This window comes from Sus scrofa, chromosome 4 (assembly GCF_000003025.6).
Source record: "Sus scrofa isolate TJ Tabasco breed Duroc chromosome 4, Sscrofa11.1, whole genome shotgun sequence".
Lineage (NCBI taxonomy): Eukaryota > Metazoa > Chordata > Mammalia > Artiodactyla > Suidae > Sus > Sus scrofa.
The window spans coordinates 20,644,564-20,663,548 of NC_010446.5; the positions used below are offsets into that span (position 1 = coordinate 20,644,564).

At 46.9% G+C, this 18,985-nt stretch overlaps 1 protein-coding gene across 1 annotated transcript in view; it reads left to right on the forward strand.

Annotated features, from left to right (window-relative positions):
- Window positions 439–18,985, forward strand: part of EXT1 (exostosin glycosyltransferase 1) — a 290,768-nt gene continuing 272,221 nt past the window's right edge. The window contains exon 1 of the mRNA XM_001924980.6: window positions 439–2,207. Within this exon, the coding sequence (XP_001925015.2) occupies window positions 1,246–2,207 (962 nt within the window). The 5' untranslated portion in view covers window positions 439–1,245. The remainder of the gene's footprint in view (window positions 2,208–18,985) is intronic.

Genomic DNA, 18,985 nt, shown 5'->3' on the forward strand with positions numbered 1-18,985 from the left:
GGCATTCGCGGCAGGCAGCCGAGCAGACCGGATTCTCGAGGGCGCCCGGGGCAAGCCGGAGCAGCGGGGCCCGAGAAGCGCCGGCCGCTTCCCGGTTTCCCGGCAGCCGCCCGCCCACGGGCGCCTCTGGGAGGCGCTGCTTCCCGGCGCGGCGGCAGGAGGCGGTACGGCCCACCCCGGGGTCCCGGTCGCGGAGCGCCGAGGGGCCGTGGGGCTAGCACCCAGCAGCCCAGCGCTCCGCCCGCCCGGCAGCGGCGGAGACGCCCCGAGACCCCGGTGCCGCCTGCACCCCCCGCGCCGCGCCGGCGCCTCGGCCGGTGGCCGGGGGTTATGAATGGGCGCAGCGGAAGCACCGCCCCCCCCGGACGTGACGCTCGGCCAATGGCAGCGCGGGCTGCGTGGATGGATGAGGTCAGCGCTGTCGTGTCGGGAATGGAATGTGTAAGTGTAACATTCAGAACCGGGTAACATTCGGCGACCGAACGCGGCGGTCGGCAGCGATCGCGCGGGGGCCTGCGAAGCGCCGCTCGGGGCCGGCACTGCCCGCGGGGAGGACGCGCCGCCGCCGTCACCCAGCGCCGCCGCCGCCGCCGCCTCCAGCCGGGCCGCCGCGCGTCCCGGGGGCCGGCCCCGCGAGCGCAGGAGTAAACACCGCCGGAGTCTTGGAGCCGCTGCAGAAGGGAATAAAGAGAGATGCAGGGATTTGTGAGGTTACGGCGCCCCAGCTGCAAGATGCATTAGCCGGCTGAACGCGGGGATCGGCTGACTTGTTGGAACCCGAGTGCTCTGCACGGGAGTGTGGATGAGTTGAAGTTGCTTTCCCGGGGCTCGTTTTCCACGCTGCCGAGAGGAATCCGAGAGGCAAGGAAATCACTTCGTCTTGCCATTGATTGGGCATCGGGAGCTTTTTTTTTTTCCCCCCTCTCTTTCTTTTCCTTCGTCTTGTTGCATGCAAGAAAATTACAGTCCGCTGCTCGCCCGCCCTGGGTGCGAAATATTCAGCCCCGCTCTCGCCTGTCCATTGTGCAACCCAAAGATGAAAGACCGAAGGGGAGAAAGTTAAAGAAATCGCCCACATGCGCTGGATCAGTCCACGGCTTGGGGAAAGGCATCCAGAGAAGGTGGGAGCGGAGAGTTTGAAGTCTTTACAGGCGGGAAGATGGCGGACTGGAGCTGAAAGTGTTGATTGGGAAACTTGGGTGATTCTTGTGTTTATTTACAATCCTCTTGACCCAGGCAGGACACATGCAGGCCAAAAAACGCTATTTCATCCTGCTCTCAGCTGGCTCTTGTCTCGCCCTTTTGTTTTATTTCGGAGGCTTGCAGTTTAGGGCATCGAGAAGCCACAGCCGGAGAGAAGAGCACAGCGGTCGGAATGGCTTGCACCACCCGAGTCCGGATCATTTCTGGCCCCGCTTCCCGGACGCTCTGCGCCCCTTCGTTCCTTGGGATCAATTGGAAAACGAGGATTCCAACGTGCACACTTCCCCCCGGCAGAAGCGAGATGCCAACTCGAGCATCTACAAAGGCAAGAAGTGCCGCATGGAGTCCTGCTTCGATTTCACCCTTTGCAAGAAAAACGGCTTCAAAGTGTACGTATACCCGCAGCAAAAAGGGGAGAAAATCGCCGAAAGTTACCAAAACATTCTAGCGGCCATCGAGGGCTCCAGGTTCTACACCTCGGACCCCAGCCAGGCGTGCCTCTTTGTCCTGAGTCTGGATACTTTAGACAGAGACCAGTTGTCACCTCAGTATGTGCACAATTTGAAATCCAAAGTGCAGAGTCTCCACTTGTGGAACAATGGTAGGAATCATTTAATTTTTAATTTATATTCCGGCACTTGGCCTGACTACACTGAGGACGTGGGGTTTGACATCGGCCAGGCGATGCTGGCCAAAGCCAGCATCAGTACTGAAAACTTCCGACCCAACTTTGATGTTTCTATTCCCCTCTTTTCTAAGGATCATCCCAGGACAGGAGGGGAGAGGGGGTTTTTAAAGTTTAACACCATCCCTCCTCTCAGGAAGTACATGCTGGTATTCAAGGGGAAGAGGTACCTGACAGGGATAGGGTCAGACACCAGGAATGCCTTATATCACGTCCATAACGGGGAGGACGTCGTGCTTCTTACCACCTGCAAGCATGGCAAAGACTGGCAAAAGCACAAGGATTCTCGCTGTGACCGAGACAACACCGAGTATGAGAAGTAAGTGGCTCGGGGGTCGGGCCCTGCCCACCTGGTCCAGGTGTGAGGCTTGGGGGGCTGGGAATGGGGCAGAGGAACCCTCCTGTGCTCTTCCTCCTGCTCTGAGCCTGGGACTCAACCACCCGGTGCAGGTGCGTGTGGCCAGGAGCTGAGAACCAAGGGTGTGAGCTCCTCAGGCTAACGGGAAAGCCTGGAGCACTTTCTTGGGCCAAGTAGGTGACAGTGTCTCTCTCTTGCCTGGAAAACTTTCAGGGCGATGTGGTTCCTCTGAAGCGTGTGGGTTTGATCCAAGTTTGGAAGCGGCGCTTCACCGATGGATCATCGGGGAGGGTGTTTTGTGTGAGAAGGTCTAAGGACCCCAGAGGCTCTGAATCCATCCACAGTGTGGAGACCTTCCCCCAAGATTGATGCTTTATTTGCATTTCTCACGAGCAGGGGGAACTGCTTTCCCTGGAATTCTCCCACCCTCCAATTGGATTCTTTCCGTGAACCTTAAATTTGTGTTAGCAGTGGAAGTGCTTTAATTTTAGCTACTCAACTTTCTGTGCCTGTCTCTTCCTTACTCCCAGATGGTGTTGACTTTTTATGAAGGGAGACTGTTAGCTGGTTGGGGCCTGTGATCTTGCATGCATGAGTGCATTCATTCATTCATTCATTCCTATATGTTTGTATAAATATATCCTACCCCCTCCCTAGGAGAAGCAATTTTTTAAATCTGGGCCTAAGCCCCAGGGCTGCAAACTGCAGTTGCTTGTTTAGCTTTCCCTTTTCCCTTTGTCTTTATTGATTTGCATGTAAAACGGAGTCTGTTACTCTCTGAATGGGCTTGAGATGCCTCCTTACCCTGTGGAGTGAAGCAAGTTTTGTCCAGTTGCTAAGTAACTGAGTTGGATACTTTGTAGCCCTTCTCTCTCTTCCTTTTCCTTCCCAGTGACAGCAACTGACACACTGGACTTGGGATCAAAAACTGGTTTCCAGGAATCTGCTTTCACCTGAGCTTGGAGGGTCAGTTTCCTCGTGGATGGGGTGGTGAGCCCCAGACTCTCACTTCTGTCTGGCTGTGAAAGAGTTAGGGAGCTCCTACAGTGCATTTCCACGTTACGCCAGTTAAAACCCAGAGCAGCCTTGTGCTACCCAGGGAAGGAAGGGGAACCTCTCAGCTGAGTACAAGAGGAACTGGCAGAGGTTGGCAGATTTTGCAATTGATTCATGAAATGCAGACTAGGGGAAACGCTTTGCAGACCTGATTGGAGCAGGAAGGGGCATGGTGGGGAAACGGCCCTGAAGTGAAAGGTTTGATTGTTGTCTGTGGATTTCCTCAGACACTTGGGCCTCTGTAGGAGAGATTGGAAGGGAAATTAAAGTCCTCCTGTACTTGATCAGAGATGGTGAAGGAGAAAATATCCAACACTGGGACTTCCCAACCCCCAACACCTCTCGCTTTTCAAGCGTAAGAAAAGCCCAAGGCTGTAGGATCAATTATGAACCTACATTTTACTCTGCTTCAGGGCCAGTGATGGGTGCAGTGGCAATGGATTAAAATTTTCTCACAACAGAAGCAAACTGTGGTTGGTAATGAATGCTTTGTTTAAACGACATTTACATTGACCTATTCCTGTGGGTGCTTGTAGGAAAAAATGCTTATAGCCTTTGAGGAATTTCTTTGTCTGGTTTATGGTGGAGTAACTCGAGATGAAGTCTAACCTTTCAGTGTCTTTTAAAGCAGTCTTACCGAATTTTGTAGCAGGATCATTGTGGTCTTCATTCTTTGAAAGGGGCTGGAGCTGCGATCTTACCTTCAGAAATTTGAATTGTACATTTATTGGAGGAACACCCGCAATCCACCACGACAATCATATCTCTTTACCCACCTGGTCTCAGAATAAATATTCAGTGTCTACATGCTCTGCTGAAGCTTTTTTTGAGAGATTGGCAGTGAGGGAAGGAGGGTTGGTTTCTTAGAAACTTTCATTTTTGCTAAGTAAATTTCACTAATTTTTGACCTCTTTGTGATTGGACCAAGAAATCTGACACCCACACCCTCGTTTTGGTTTTTGTTTAAAGACCGCAAGGTGTCAGGCCCTCAGGACAGGGATCTCATCTGAAAGGTGGCATTCAGTTAGGAAAGCAAGTGGCTTCTTTCTCCTAAGCAGGGGTTTCTTTTCCTGGGGTCACTTCTGGATGTTCTTCCTTCCCCTCTTGCATACTTTCCAGCTCTAATCTTGTGTCAGAGGCCGAGATGGGCCTGCAGAGTGTTTATATTCATTCGCCTGGTTGACCTGGAGTTTTAACTCATTGCTCGCCCTGGGTTATCTGAATGCTTTATCTCTGAGACATGGTGCTTGCAAATTGCCTTTTGCCGTTGACTTGGAAAGATAGGACGTTGAAGAGTGAGCCCTGAAATGTGATGAGAATGCTCACATAGCAGACAGCCTGGTCTTGTGCTCCAAAGTAAGCACAACTTCTGGGCTCTGTTACTTAGCCTGAGGTTTTCCATAAGTCAGCTGTGCATGTGTGGGACGCAGAACTCCTCCAATCAAATAAATGCCCGTCTCTCTCCAGGGTTTTAGAGAAGGATATTGCAGTTAGGTCTGTAGAAGGCATCCAAGTTTGACTTCTCATACTGATGCTTCGTTTGACCTTTAATTCATCACCTTGAACCTTAGCTCATCCTTTGGTGGTGTGGGTTCTAGACTGCTTCAGGGTGCTCTAAGCCTTCATTTGATAATGGCTTATAAAAAATGGGATCAATTTTCATCCACTCCTGTTCCTTATTAGTAAGTCCCTCTGAAAGGCTTCGCTTTAATTTGCTGCCACAAAGCAACCACGTATAACTTTGCTTCGGACTTCACGGGGTCTGATAATTAGATTGAAAAATGTATTGTATGGTGGCTGAGTTAGGATGCTATGGAATATGTATGAGCAGTATTAACTAAAAAAAGTTGTTTTTAGTGAAATTTAGCCTCATGTGACAGTAAGGATTTAGTTGAGGACCTGCATCTCACCTGCACTCTTGCGAAAAACAGACATTTGTTACGAAAGGTCTAGAAGAGCTACATGGAATGAAGGCAAATCCTTTTCTCATATAAAAGAGCAAGATTTTTGACCCACCCAGGATTATATTAAAAAATCCATTTTTATGACACCCATAATTAATTTTCATCGGTTACATACATTAACAGGTGTAGATGACAGTGGCTAAAATAAGTAACGGCAGCGATTACATGATTTGTAATGAGGCTTTTGAGAAATTCTCTTTTACGTCTTTTGAGCTTCTTATGCATCCTTGCAGAATCACTATATTTTTGCATGAACTTCATAGTTCAAATCCCTTCCAAGGGCATCATTGTGAAACTTCAAACTTGGCTTGCTGAAATAGAAGAAAGAAGGAAATGAGAGGTGGCTTCTATCTTTGACCCCTCCGAGGAGAGGAGTGGTGAATATTTTAAGCAGCTCTTCTGGGAATGGGCTGGATTCCATGCAGCCCTTTTGGACATCTTTTCCTGTGTTTGTTGAAGCTGTACCCCACAATCCTGGTGTTTTTAAGGGTACTGAAGGTAAGTGACCTTTCGACTTCCAACATCGTCATCTTACAGATGTGAAAACTGAGGGGTAGAGTGTTTAACAGGTTTGCTTAAGGTCGGGGAGCTGGTTAGTGGCAGGCCTTCTGACTTTCTCTCCCTTGACTTCCAGCGCTCCCTCTTCAATCACAGACACGCTTGAAAACTCTCCAGCCAGTAGCAGGTCCTAGTTGATGGTGTTTCTTATGGGATTTCTCTTGGAATCATTTGGGAAGCTGCTAAGGACTTTGGACAAACTTGGTGAAAAAAGAAAGCACAACCACATGTGACTTGTGTAGTTTTGGGGGTTGACACACAGCCGCTACTCAGGGCATCAGCAGATTTGAGAACTCCTGCTTTAGGGGTTCCTTTTTTTTTTTTTGTTTCCAACTCAGGTGGAGGTCCCTGGAGCTCTTTAGTTTAAGGAGGAGTATTTCTGCACCTTGCAATTTGGCCCTAAGGAATTGACGGAATAGGCTGTGAATTCACTGAGTGAGAAGTTGAATTCAGCTGCACTTAAAACAAAATGTGCACAAGCCAAGGCAGCGATTCTGTGTTTATTCCCTATTATCTCAAACTATGTTGCCAGACACCTTGAGCAAGTTCATGAGGCATCAGGGCACCTTGGAGAAATAAAAGGTGGATGAAACTGTGCTTCTCAGGTCTTAAATGTGAAATATTAGCACCTCTGCGCTCCCCCCCTCCCCACAGGTATATGCTAGCACAAAAGCCTTTCTAAAATAAACCACATAAGCACAGTTTAAAAAAAAATAAAGCTAGGGCAAGCCCTAGGCAGATTATGAAGCCAGCAGTGGTGTCTTCTTGCACAGAGGTTCTAATTCTGTCTGCTCCCCCGTTTCTCACCTTCTCTGAACTTGCTTTCTGGAGAGCCACCGAAGGCCTCATTTGCAAGGAATCCTGAAAGGTTGGGGTTGTCTGTTCTACTTCTAGGGACATTTGCAACCTGGTTCAACAGCGACAGTTGAAAGTGGAATCAGTGACCTAAGCTGGGAGCCTGTAGGATTTGGTCCTCCAGAGAATGGTTTTCCACTAAGGCTTAGGCAGGCGCAGCCTGTGGGAGGCCACCTTTGGACCCCGTGACTGTGACAGCAGCTTTGGATGGCACAGACTTGTCCTGAAGGGGTGCTGTCACTCCCTCAGGGGGTGGGTTGTTCTCTTTGTTCGAAGGCCTGTAGATGTGGCTCCCCAGAATCCAGTGCTAGAAACACCTGCTGACAATGACCTTGAGTTGTGGGGGATACAAAGGCTCCTCTGCCGCTTTGCTCACAACCCCCTTGCCAGGTGTCTTGTCAGGCCATTTTACAGGTGTGTAAGCTGAGGCCAGCTCTGGAGGGTGGATTGTCTTAGGCTGCACAGCCTGTACGTGGCTGGCTGAATGGAGGGTATAGCCCAGGTTTTCTGGCTCCCATTCCTCTCATTTCTCTGAGGCCCGCTGCTACTTCACGACAGTCACTTTTCTGCACAGCCTCTTCGGAAGGAACCCATCTGGCTCCGGGGTCACTGGATTCTGCAGCATCCTGAGCATGTTCGTGTTTGGATGTGCATGCTGGGAGCTTAGTGACTGTGTTTCCGTCAGAGCTTGGCTGCCTGTGACCAAGTTCCTTTGAGGAACAGGGACTCCCCCAAAACTGCAAGGCATTTGTCCTGTGCCTGATGGGAAGTGGCCTTTATTAGCTCGCGTAAGCCTTTCAACGACGGTCTGTCAAATCCCCATTTCACAGATCAGCATGCAGGCCCCAGAGGGTAAAGTAGGAGCCCTAGTCCCATGTGGTGATTAAATGGCAGGGTTGGAACCAGGCACCTTGGATACCGAAGGTGCCTGCTCTTTCCTCTATACAATGTTGCCGCCTGAAAGAGAGACAAAATTTACCTGTTTACAGTTGCTTATTAGTGAGTTCAGTATGATTTGGGTGTTGGTCATATCTTTTTTTTCCCCACTCTGCTTCCTTCACATGCATTTTCCAAGGAAAAATTTGGCTCAGAGATGTAATCAAGATGACCCCTGATTCTGACACTTTAGCATCCAACTCTTCCACGCTTCCATTCAAGGAGCATTGTAACCCTGCCTGCGTAATTCTGCCTTTAATTCTCCGCTAGAGCTCTTCTTTTCAGGAAAGTGAGGAAGTGAAATTCTCATTGTGGCTCAGTGGGTTAAGGACCTGATGTTGTCTCTGTGAGAACGAGGGTCTGATCCCTGGCCTTGCTCACTGGTTACAGATCCAGCATGGCCCTGAGCGGTGGTGTCGGTCGCAGAGGTGGCTCGGATCCCATTGTTGCTGTGGCTGAGACGTAGGCCAGCAGCTACAGCTCCGATTCAACGCCTGTCCTAGGAACTTCCATATGCTGCAAGTGCGCTGTGAAAAGAAAAAAAGAAAAGTGAGGAGTGAACTGTATGTGACCTTTGCTCTCACTGATAGCACTTGCAGGGTTTGCCCTGTCCTGGGTGTCAGGGAACCTATGAGATGGTACAGGGGTGACTGTGCCCCAGGTAAAAGGTGTGATTCAGCAGAATAGGAGACCCACTGGAAGATTCCATTTCTGGCAGAGCAGGCCAGGTTTCTGGATGGTGGCATACCACGGCCCCAGGCCCTGAGGCTTCCTAAAGAAAAACAGTGCTTAAAAACATGATAAAAGTTATACAGAGCCTTGGTGGAACATTAGAAAACTGTAAAATATATGAAAATAAATTTTGGACTTCCCATTGTGGCTCAGTGGGTTAAGAACCCGGCTAGTACCCATGAAGAGATTCTATCCCTGGCCTTGCTCAGTGGGTTAAGGATCCTCTGGTGTTGCCAAGCTGTCATGTAGGCCAGCAGCTACAGCTCCAATGTGACCCATAGCCTGGAACTTCCAGATGCTGCAGGTGCGGCCCTAAAAAAAAATTAAAAAAAAAATTTCTTTTCTAGTCCCGATATGAGCTAAACACTATTATTAAATTTCAGTAGTTGGCCAGTTATAACCCCATGGACACCAGTGTAATTCTTTCTCTGTGAACCCAAGTACCTTGTACAGATATGTTAATTATCATTTAATTAATAGTAAGTAAATTTAACACATTTTCCTTAAGTGCCTTGTTTGTGGCAGACTCAGAAGTCTTGGAGCTGGGCCCACCAACGTGAACAAGACAAACTCCTGGCCATTCTAGTCTGTCGGTTCTCTAAAGTTGAAGGCAGACTTTAAGTGTATTTTTTAATTTTTATTTATTATTTTTTTGTCCTTTTGCCTCTTCTAGGGCCACACCTGCGGCATATGGAGGTTCCCAGGCTAGGGGTCCAGTTGGAGCTGTAGCTGCCAGCCCACACCAGAGCCACAGCAATGTGGGATCCCAGCCGCGTCTGCGACCTACACCACAGCTCATGGCAATGCCAGATCCTTAACCCACTGAGCAAGGCCAGGGATCGAACCCGCAACCTCATGGTTCCTAGTCGGACTCATTAACCACTGTACCACGACGAGAACTCCCTTTAAGTGTATTTTTGCATGTTGCTTTTTTCTTCACACACTCTCTAAGAGCATTTTCCTTTCCTGCTAAATAGGAAAATCCTATTAAAATACTAAAGGGGGATTTTGAATGGGGGCATGATTCTTTTTAGTAACTTAGAGCTGTGCTGTTGTTATTTACATTTTCTTAGAGATTTACCTTGTTTCCCATCTTTTCTTTTATTATACGTGCGTCTGTGATGGATTTCACTGTACCGAAGATTGGTTTTCTCCTTGTCTCTCTCTCCGAAGATACAGAACTTCTTCTCTCCTGAACCCCAGCTCAGTCCTTTTTGGAGAAATAGCTGTTTTGGGGGTGAGTCTGAGCACCCGCTTAGCGAAGTAGCCATCAGTACAAGACTGCTTAGATAAACATTTGTAGGTGTTAATTGGTCCTGCAGGGGGTCTTTGAGGCTCCCACTGCTTCTGTTCCCTTTGAGGTTTTGTTTTTGCTGAAGCCAAAAACCTCTCTGTGTCTCTTACTGAGCCCGTGAATTCCTCCCTGTGCTCAAAAAGCCTTTCCTGGGATCTCAGAATCTGTGGAGCTCACCTGTGTGGGTGTCATTTTTTTTCTTATTTATTTATTTTTTTTTAGCTAATTGTATCAGTTGATTAAAGCCATCCTCTCTTTTCTCCTCCGTTGTTAAATCCAAGGTCCTTTAGAGGTGAATTGAGACAGGTGGCTTTTCTTCTGGGGCATCCAGGTCAGGTCTGGGATTTTAAGTGCAAATGAGGCATCATTCTAAGTGATTGAAAAACTGAGACAAAAAACAGAATGAACCAAACAGTTTATGCCTAGTTAGTTCAGGGCTTCAGGGCTTTTTCTTGGCCTGGTGATGGCTTTGAGCAGCCTTGAGATTTGTGGAGATATGCTTTTTCCGGTTGTCTCCGTCTTTGTCTTCTGGGGAGCCCTTGAGAAGAGAGTGGTCACCCTGGACGAGGGATGTGACTGACCCCCACACACTCCTAGGCCTCTCAGCCTCAGTGTCCACATCTGTCAAGTGGGGGATCATCACCCCTCACAGGGTTCTGGAAAGGTCGAAAGGAAGTAGAGTCGGTAATTGCTTGTAATGCAAAACCTTGTACACGCTCATGTGCTCTCCACGGTGGTGGTGTTATTAAAAAGCCATCTTCTTGCCATTTTCTAATCAACCACAGAGGTTTGCTGAGTTTCATAACTTGGCTCTTAACTAAGCCACAGAAATAACTGCTCATCTCTTTCTTGATACTTAAGTCCCAGGAAATCGTGGTAGGTGCCCTGGAAGGCTGGCCAGTGTTTCGTGAGCTGTGGAAAGCCCTAAGTGTTGCCTGGGAGCTTGCAGGTGGCACAGGGCAGAGGTGGGAGCAGGTGGAGGGTGGTCCCCGGGGGAGCCAGGCATGGCCTTGACTCCAGATCCTCTGGGATCCCTGGGTGATGCTCGAAGAATGCAGGTAATGTGAGAAAAAGAATGCATGTATGTGTATAACTGGGTCACTTTGCTGTACAGCAGAAATTGACAGAACATTATAAATCAACTATAATAAAAAATTTAAAAAAAAGAATGCAGGTTTTCCCTTTTGCAAGTGACTCTTTGCCCTCACAGGTTGATGGTGACCTTTGGAAGGGTACCTTGTATGCATGGGCTGGTTTGGCAGGCCCTTAGATTGCAAAGAGCAGAATGTCGCTCTGGCCCCCTTAAGTTCAAGGATTTCTTGTGAGGGGATGTGGAACAGAAACTGGACTGGAACTGTTCCAGGAAGTTCTCAGGACCCAGCACAACACCTGGGATCTGCTCCTTTCTTCCCACTCTGAACCTTCATGTCTCCCCTGGCTGGCACCTCTGTGCCTGTGTGTGTGTCTGCCGACCACTTGTTGGTCTTTCCTGAATCCCCTGGAGGAAAGCAGCCTGATTGGCTTTCCTGGGGTTTATTACCGCTGGGGAGACCCATTCCTACGAGGCCACATCTCTGGGTCTGGTGGTAACCTCGTCAGATAAAAGACTGCCCTGTTGCCTTGTCATTCTTGATTTAATGGGTGGCCATCCTTTTTCAAAGAACAGCCCAAAGTTGCTTCCTGGAACAGGGGACTGCGGTTAGGGGAGGTTGGCTGCGGCAGGCACTGTTGAAGCCATATCCTGTTGGCACAGACGTATTTGAGCCTGGTAGATGATGGTAATAGCAAGAGCAACCCATATTTCTTGAGAGTATACTCTGTGCTGGGTGATGAGCCGTACCTTCTTTAATCTTTCTGGCCACCCTGGCAGGAAGGAGGCTCAGTGGAGGTGCAGAACGAAGTTCAGAGAATCTTTAAAAGTGATTTGCCTCAGAGCACACAGGGTATGAACCGAGGTTCCGTTCGTCTGACTTCTGAACTGGGGCATTCTTAACCGCGACACCAGAGTGCTTCTGCACAGCTGGAACGGAGGTCGTGAAGACCACACGCTTGTAAACAATAGTGTGATTGATTTACAGAGTAGCACTGGTGTTTCTCACCTAGGACTTATTCATTCTTCCTGGAGAGAGACGGTTGTAACCAACTTGATAACCTGGTTTCTCAGCCCACAGCAGATGAAAAGCAGTCCATCTCAAGAGAAAGGGATTCTTGCAGGCAAATCTGGGGAGTAGGGACAGCTGGCAACCCAAATGGAAGGAAGCAGGCCAGGGGAATGATAAAATGTCACACCCAGAAGGAGCAAAGAAGCATTGCAATTTTAGAACAGCTGGCTCGGAGCCCAAGCGTGTCCTGCAGACGACCCAGGGGTGGGCCTGTGAGTCCCACCACCTCGCACCCTGCTTGTCACCAGAGCTTCTGTAAATATTTGATGGGCTACAGCCTGATGCAGTGCTGACCACGAGCCCTGCCGGGTACAGAGGTCTGTGTTTAAGAAGTAGAGGAGGAAGTTCCCGCTGTGGCTCAGCGGTAATGAATCCATCTAGTATCCATGAGGATGTGGGTTTTATTCCTGACCTCACTCAGGAGCGTTGCCATTAGCTGTGGTGTCGGTCACAGATGTGACTCGGATCCTGCGTTGCTGTGGCTGTGGTGTAGGCAGGCAGCTGCAATTCCCATTCACCCCCTAGCCTGGGAACTTCCCTATGCCCCAGGTGCAGCCCAAAAAAGGAAAAAAAAAAAAAAAAAAAAAGAGGAGCAAGTAATGAATTTTATAAGTTTAAAAAACTGCTAGGGTTAAACTAAAAATATTTTGGCGCCCAGGAGAAGAAGCTCTCCATTTGAAAGCTTGTCTACAAAGCCTAGCAAGTTCCCCCAGAGCACTGGGTCTGTGGGGTGTCCTTAGAGTTTGCTTTGGAGTTGTGATATTTGTTGGTAACTCAGATTTTTGGGGTTTTATGATACATAGCAGTACTTTACGGTAATGAGATAGAAAGTTTTTTGCTGTTGCAGTGTGGGCCTGTGATGCCAGTCGTCCTTGATTGACTGGGGCTCCAAATGACTTGGGCTCTGGGCTCAGGTAAAGAGAGTGGCCCTGGGCCCAGGCTGGCCTGCCTGCCCCAGGTGTGGGTTGCGGAGGCAGAGACTGGGTGCAGGGAGGTGCCCTTAAGCGGATGAGGGAAGACCAGTGTGTTGCTTAGGGGCTGCCCTGCTAAGTATGTTTGGACACAGGTCTGTAGCCTGCCTGTGGTATGGAAATTCCCAGGATAGAGGTCAAATCAGAGCTGCTGGCCTACACCACAGCAATGCCGGATCCTTAATCTGCCGAACGGGGCCAGGGATCAAACCCTCGTCCTCATGGATACTAGTTGGGTTCAGTCCCTGGATTGGATACTGGACCACTGAGCCACAACAGGAACTCCTATAGCCTGCTTTTCCCACATTTCTAGGGGTGCCCAGGATAGGAACTGATTGGGTAGCGATCTGGAGTGGATTTGATATTTCCTACATATATTCTAGGTTGGCAGAAATCATCCACAGCATCACGCACAAAAAACATCACCATGCCACCCTCCTCCTTGATCTCATAATGGTTCATTCATATGCTATCAAGGTGGGATTGGTCCAGCTCCAGCTGCCTTTCCATCCCCAGCCCCTTGGCAAGGCCCCCTTCCTCCTCTTCCCTTTCCCCATATGCCCTTTTCTCTCTTTGGAAAGCTGTCCCCCAGCTCCATTTCACTTCTTCCAGAGTCATTTCCTTGTCACCTCACACTTGGTCACCTTCTCCTGTTACATGCTCTTATAGAACAGTTTATACTTGTGGCTTTTTTACATGCATTTGCTATTTGTTTTTCTCTCCCCAGTAATTGTCTGGGCCTTGAGGGGAGAATTCATGTTGGTTTTTCATTCATTTACTCAACAGATACTTATTGAGCACCTACTGTTTCCAGGCACTGCGGAGGCAACGGTGAACCAAACAGACACACATCCCTGCCTCAAGATGGTCACAATCTAGTAGTAGTCTAGGCTGATACCATATCAATTTACATATATTAGAAGGTGCTAGATGCTGGGAAGGAAGGCAGCTTGTGGAAAGGGATGGAGGCAGTGAATCTTAACCTAGGGCGCTTCTGGAAATGGGGCCTGGGCCCAACTCCTGGCCAGTCAGCCTCTCTGCAGATGACATTGGGGTTTTTAAAAAGCTCACCAAGTGATTTGGGAGAATGGGAGTGGTGGATGTTTAAATGTGGGGGGAAGGAAGGCCTTGTTGGGAAAGTGATGTGAGCTCACCCACCTTTTCGTCTTCCCAGCCTGACGACGCGTGCTGGGGGCACTCAGTTTTTGGTGGATAAATGAAAAAAAAAAAAAAAAAAAAAAAGACATTTATTTAACCACGTGAAATTTTACTGCTATTGACCACGTATTTAAAGCCTGGATTCTGTAGATGTTTCTCTCTTTGGTTTCCATCACAGGCCTCCCGTGTTTCCTCCAAATTCATCGTTTGCTGATTTACCCAGAGTTTCTTTTTGTTTTCAAAGGGGCTGTTTCTTTCAATAACTGTTTTTTTTTTTTTTTTTTTTTCCCCCTCCAAGGTAGTTTCTTTTCTTTCTTTTTCTTTTTCTCCTGTTCTGTTGGATGTAATATCGGGAAAAGCAAATTAAAATGAACTGATGGGCTTTACTGCATGTTATGAATCTAAAGAATTTACTGCTGCAGGAGACACCATTATGGTCCTTTTGTCATTTAATTTTGACAGTCTATAGATATTGGGACTTTTTTGTCTGTTCTTAATTGCAATTTTTCTCCCCAGTGGTCAGTTGGATATAACTTTTGGCTTACATTTTCTGCTCAGGTTACATCTCAACTCTGTTAACGGATATCGAAGCATTGCCCCAGAGTATATGGTAACACAGTGCTTAATTGAGCTATCCGGCTTCTAGTGAATTCATATTGAGATTTATCATTTAATTAAAAAGCAAAGGGGGGGAAAAAAGCAAAGGAAAGGTGTACAGTCGTTTCTCTCATTGGCCTCCAGTTCCGGCTTTTAAAATCTCCTGGCTTGTGTGTGTCAGCTTGTGGATTGTATGGATATCGTGTAAAAGAACACGTCAAGGTGTACAGATGAAAAAGGCGAAGGCGCTGTGTCACAGTTACTTGGCGTCTTACTGGGTCTTAAAAGTGGATTCCGATTTGGTGGCAATCATATGACACGATTAAGCATGAATTATGCTTTATGTTTTTACAAAACTTGCTAGGGTCATTTTCCAAAATGATTTCTAGGTCTGTATATCTGAACCAATCTGAAAATCTCATCAGAGGGGACCTAATACTGAAATGCTTTAGCTTTACTGAGAGGCAGAGAATAAATTTTTCTTGAAAACACTATTTCTTATATGCTGCATGCTCCTTTAAAATTCACACTGCATTAAAAAGCTACCTTTAAGCAACACCTTTTATAATAACTGCATTTTTAAGTATGCAAGTGTAATGTTGCAAACCTGTAAATGTAGGGCAGGCAGCTTTTATTGATTCAAAGACTGGAAATGTATAATATTTCCTGTATTTAGATTGTAGAGTTATATTACATGTTTTTAAAAAATTGAACAGTATTTTATATTAAGATAAAATTTAAGTACCTTGATGTTTAGTATAGTTCAGAGATGAAGTAGTATTTCCCCGCACTTATTTTTAGCCTTAGCCATGTCTGAGTAGGATAAAAGAGTGCAAAGAGGACTAAATATCAAAATAAATCTTTTTTGAAAATTGAGATATAATCGACATATAACAGTGTGTTAATTTTAGGTGTATGTCATAATAATTTTATATATATGTGTGTGTATATATATGTATTACATTGCCAAAGGACACTATGTCTATAGATATTGTAAAATATTATATGTATGCATATTGTGAATGATATGTATGTATTAGCAGTATGTATATATTGTGAAATGATTACCACAATAAGTTAACACCCATCACCATACATTGTTACTTTTTTTTTTTTTTTGGTCTTTTTAGGGCCACATCTGCCGCATATGGAGGTTCCCAGGCTAGGGTTCGAATCAGAGCTGTAGCAGCCGGCCTACACCACAGCCACAGCCATGCAGGATCTGAGCTGCATCTGCAACCTACAACACAGCTCATGGCAATGCTGGATCCTTAATCCACTGAGCGAGGCCAGGGATGGAACCCATGTCCTCATGGATACTAGTTGGGTTCATTAACCGCCGAACCACAATGGGAACTCCCACATTTTTTTCCTTGTGATGAAAATTTTGAACCTCTGGCAACCACCAGTCTGTTCTCTGTATCTATGAGTTTGGATTTTTCTTTTTTTATTCATAAATTTATTCATATGGTATTTGTCTTTCTCTGTCTGACCTATTTCACTTAGCATAATACCCTCAAGTTCTCTCCATGTTGTCCCAAATGGCATCATTTCCTTCTCTTTTAAAGACTGAATAATACTCCATTGTGTGTGTGCGTATGTGTGTATGTGTATATACACACATATATATATATATATCTCACATATTTCCTTTATCAGTTCATTTATTGATGGACACTCTCGGGGGTGTTGCTGACTCTTTGAGCCTCCTTGGGCCTCAGTTTCCCTTAACTGTTTCTCCTGCATGGTCTTGTGAGTTCATCACCCTCTGGGGCTGTGGGTCTGTATACACAGGTGTATGTCGGTGCATCTGTTACCTGTTTATCTGAGGAGAGGGGCCCTGTGTTCGGTCCTGCTATCATGGTGTCAGTTTTATCTGGAGGAGGGAGAATGAGATCATGGCAGTGACCTTAAAGATCTGGTGCAACTCTTGTGTTACATAGATAAGGGTGTAGAGCTCCAGGAAAGTTGGGTAACTTGCCCAAGGTCACGGAGCTGGTTGTGACAGAGAAGGGAGTGGAACACATACCTCCTGACTTCTGCCAAGTGTGGCATGGCGGTCATGCACACAGGCTCTGGAAACCAGTGGCTCGAATTTGAATGGTGGCTCTGCCCCTAGTTGTGAAACTTGGGGCAACGTCTTTGCTTCCATTTCTTCGCTTGTAACATGGGGATACAAATAATTCCTATTTCATGGGGTTGTTGCCGTGAGGATTAAGTTAGTGATGTTACATGTAAGAGGCTTAGACCAGTGCTCGCTACATAGGAAGCACTCAGTCAGGAACCCCCGTTACTGTCATTAATCTTTTTGTTCCGTTAGACCATGTTGTACAATTTCAGATTTACTGTGTGTGTATTTGTCATTGTTTTCACTTCATTTCTCCATGTGACCTATCTGTTTACAGCTCATTATAACTGTAGTGCACCATGATACAGTAGCTTGCGAGTCATGCAGAAGCTCAAGGTGCTTTGGCAAGTGCCCAGAATTCCAAGCCCCTGTTGTAACTATTGCCAAAATACAATAGATTTCCATTTCCCAGAAGTTGTCCGGTGGAGGGTACAAGTTATTAATACGACTTTGTGTCTTTACATCTTTTTTTCCTTTTAGAAAAGTACATATGATGTTTTCCACCCATTCTACGAAGCCTGAGCAATCACGTAAGACTTGTTCCTGCTTCTTTTTTTTTTTTTTTCTTTTTTTTTTGTCTTTTTAGAGCTGCACCTATGGCATATGGAGGTTCCCAGGCTAGGGGCTGAATCGGAGCTGTAGCCAATGGCCTACACCACAGCCATAGCAACAAGGATCTGAGCTGTACCTGCGACCTACACCACAGCTCATGGCAACACTGGATCCTTAACCCACTGAGCAAGGCCAGGGACCGAACCCGCATCCTCATGGATACTAGTCTGTTTCGTTAACCACTGAACCACGATGGGAACTCCTGTTCCTGCTTCTTAAAAAGCATTATAACGGTGGTAGATGTGCTGGTGACAACATCTGAAATGACTTTCTGAGCTAAACCTGCATGAGGCAGAGAAAATAATACTAGTTATTTTCTTCTCTGAATATTCAAGTAGGCGAAGGAGCGATCCCAACATAGTGGGGTCCTTAGCAAATCAGGAAGCAATAACACTGAATAACTTTCTACTCTCCACATTTGCATGGCTGTTAACAACTAACGCCTCTTTTTTGGATGGCATCATCAGCTGCAGCAGGACGTGGACCTCTGGACCCTTTCTGCATGCTAAGTTTAAGCCGTGTGACCCTGGCCTTGATGATTAAACTTGTAACGGCAGCTGGGTGAACACGAGGGAGGAAATTTTAGCCTGTGTTCTGAAGATCTGGGAGGGCTCAGGCACATCGTAATTTATATTTTCATTCTTTCTCTCGGGAGACACAGCTGCAGTTATGAACAAACACGTTGTCAGAGCTTTTCTGTAATAACCATCTCTGCCACCAGATCCAGAGGTGATCGGATGCCTACTGAATTCCACACGGCAGCGGGCCTTGGCTGTGATGGAGATACACCACAGGTCAAACCCTGTCCCCTGGCACCTTACCACGTCCCCTCAGAAAGCATGTGAGAACAGGATTATGTCCTTGTCGTAAATCACAGAATCTTAGACAGCGCTCTCTAACATCAGCTTTTGAAAAAGAGACTCTGGGGAATAATTCATTAAGTATAAGTAAAGCGAGACCTGCCGCCCTCATCTCAAACATGATACTGCTTGGGTGCAGACAACAAGCAGGCGTGTATTTTATGCATAATAGCGACTGTAGGCCTGCAGTTATTTGTATATGGAGTAAATATTCAAAATCCCCCCCTTTTTTTTCTCCCTTTAGAAACACTGCTGGGTCAGTGCTGGCTAATGTTTTCTACCAAGAATCAGGTGCTTTTTTTTTTTTTTTGGTTCCCACCTCCGTGTCCCAAAGTCCTCTCCTCTCTTCCCCACAAAAATAAAAATTGCCCTTCCTCTCCCAGTAATCGGACTTGGAGATTCAAGCAGCAGTTGAAATAAAAACACTGTATTGTATTTCCAATTAACTCACTTAATTAGATGAGGTGAATTAATTGGATTTTTTGACATGTCTCTTAAAGTCTAAAATACTTGCTTTTGGAATTCTCAGGTACAGTGGCTTGCTGTACCCGTCTGCTCCTTGGTTCGCCACTGGGGTAAGACCTATCATTTGAAGCCTGTCATTTGAGTTCCCCTCGGGGGTATAAAAGTGGCCTAGTGATTTTTCAGATAGTGGAGCATAAATCAGCAGGCCCAGGGCATTCCCTGCTTATCACCGGGCTCATCAGCAGCAGCCTGGATTAAGCATTACTCTGTCCACACAACAGATGAGATGCTCATCTTGGCTTGTTTCCATCATGTGTGGGTGGGCGCTCTGAAGTTTTCCTCCCTGCTCTGTTTTCTCACCCTGTATAATTTTAGGGGTCTGCAAGCTTGG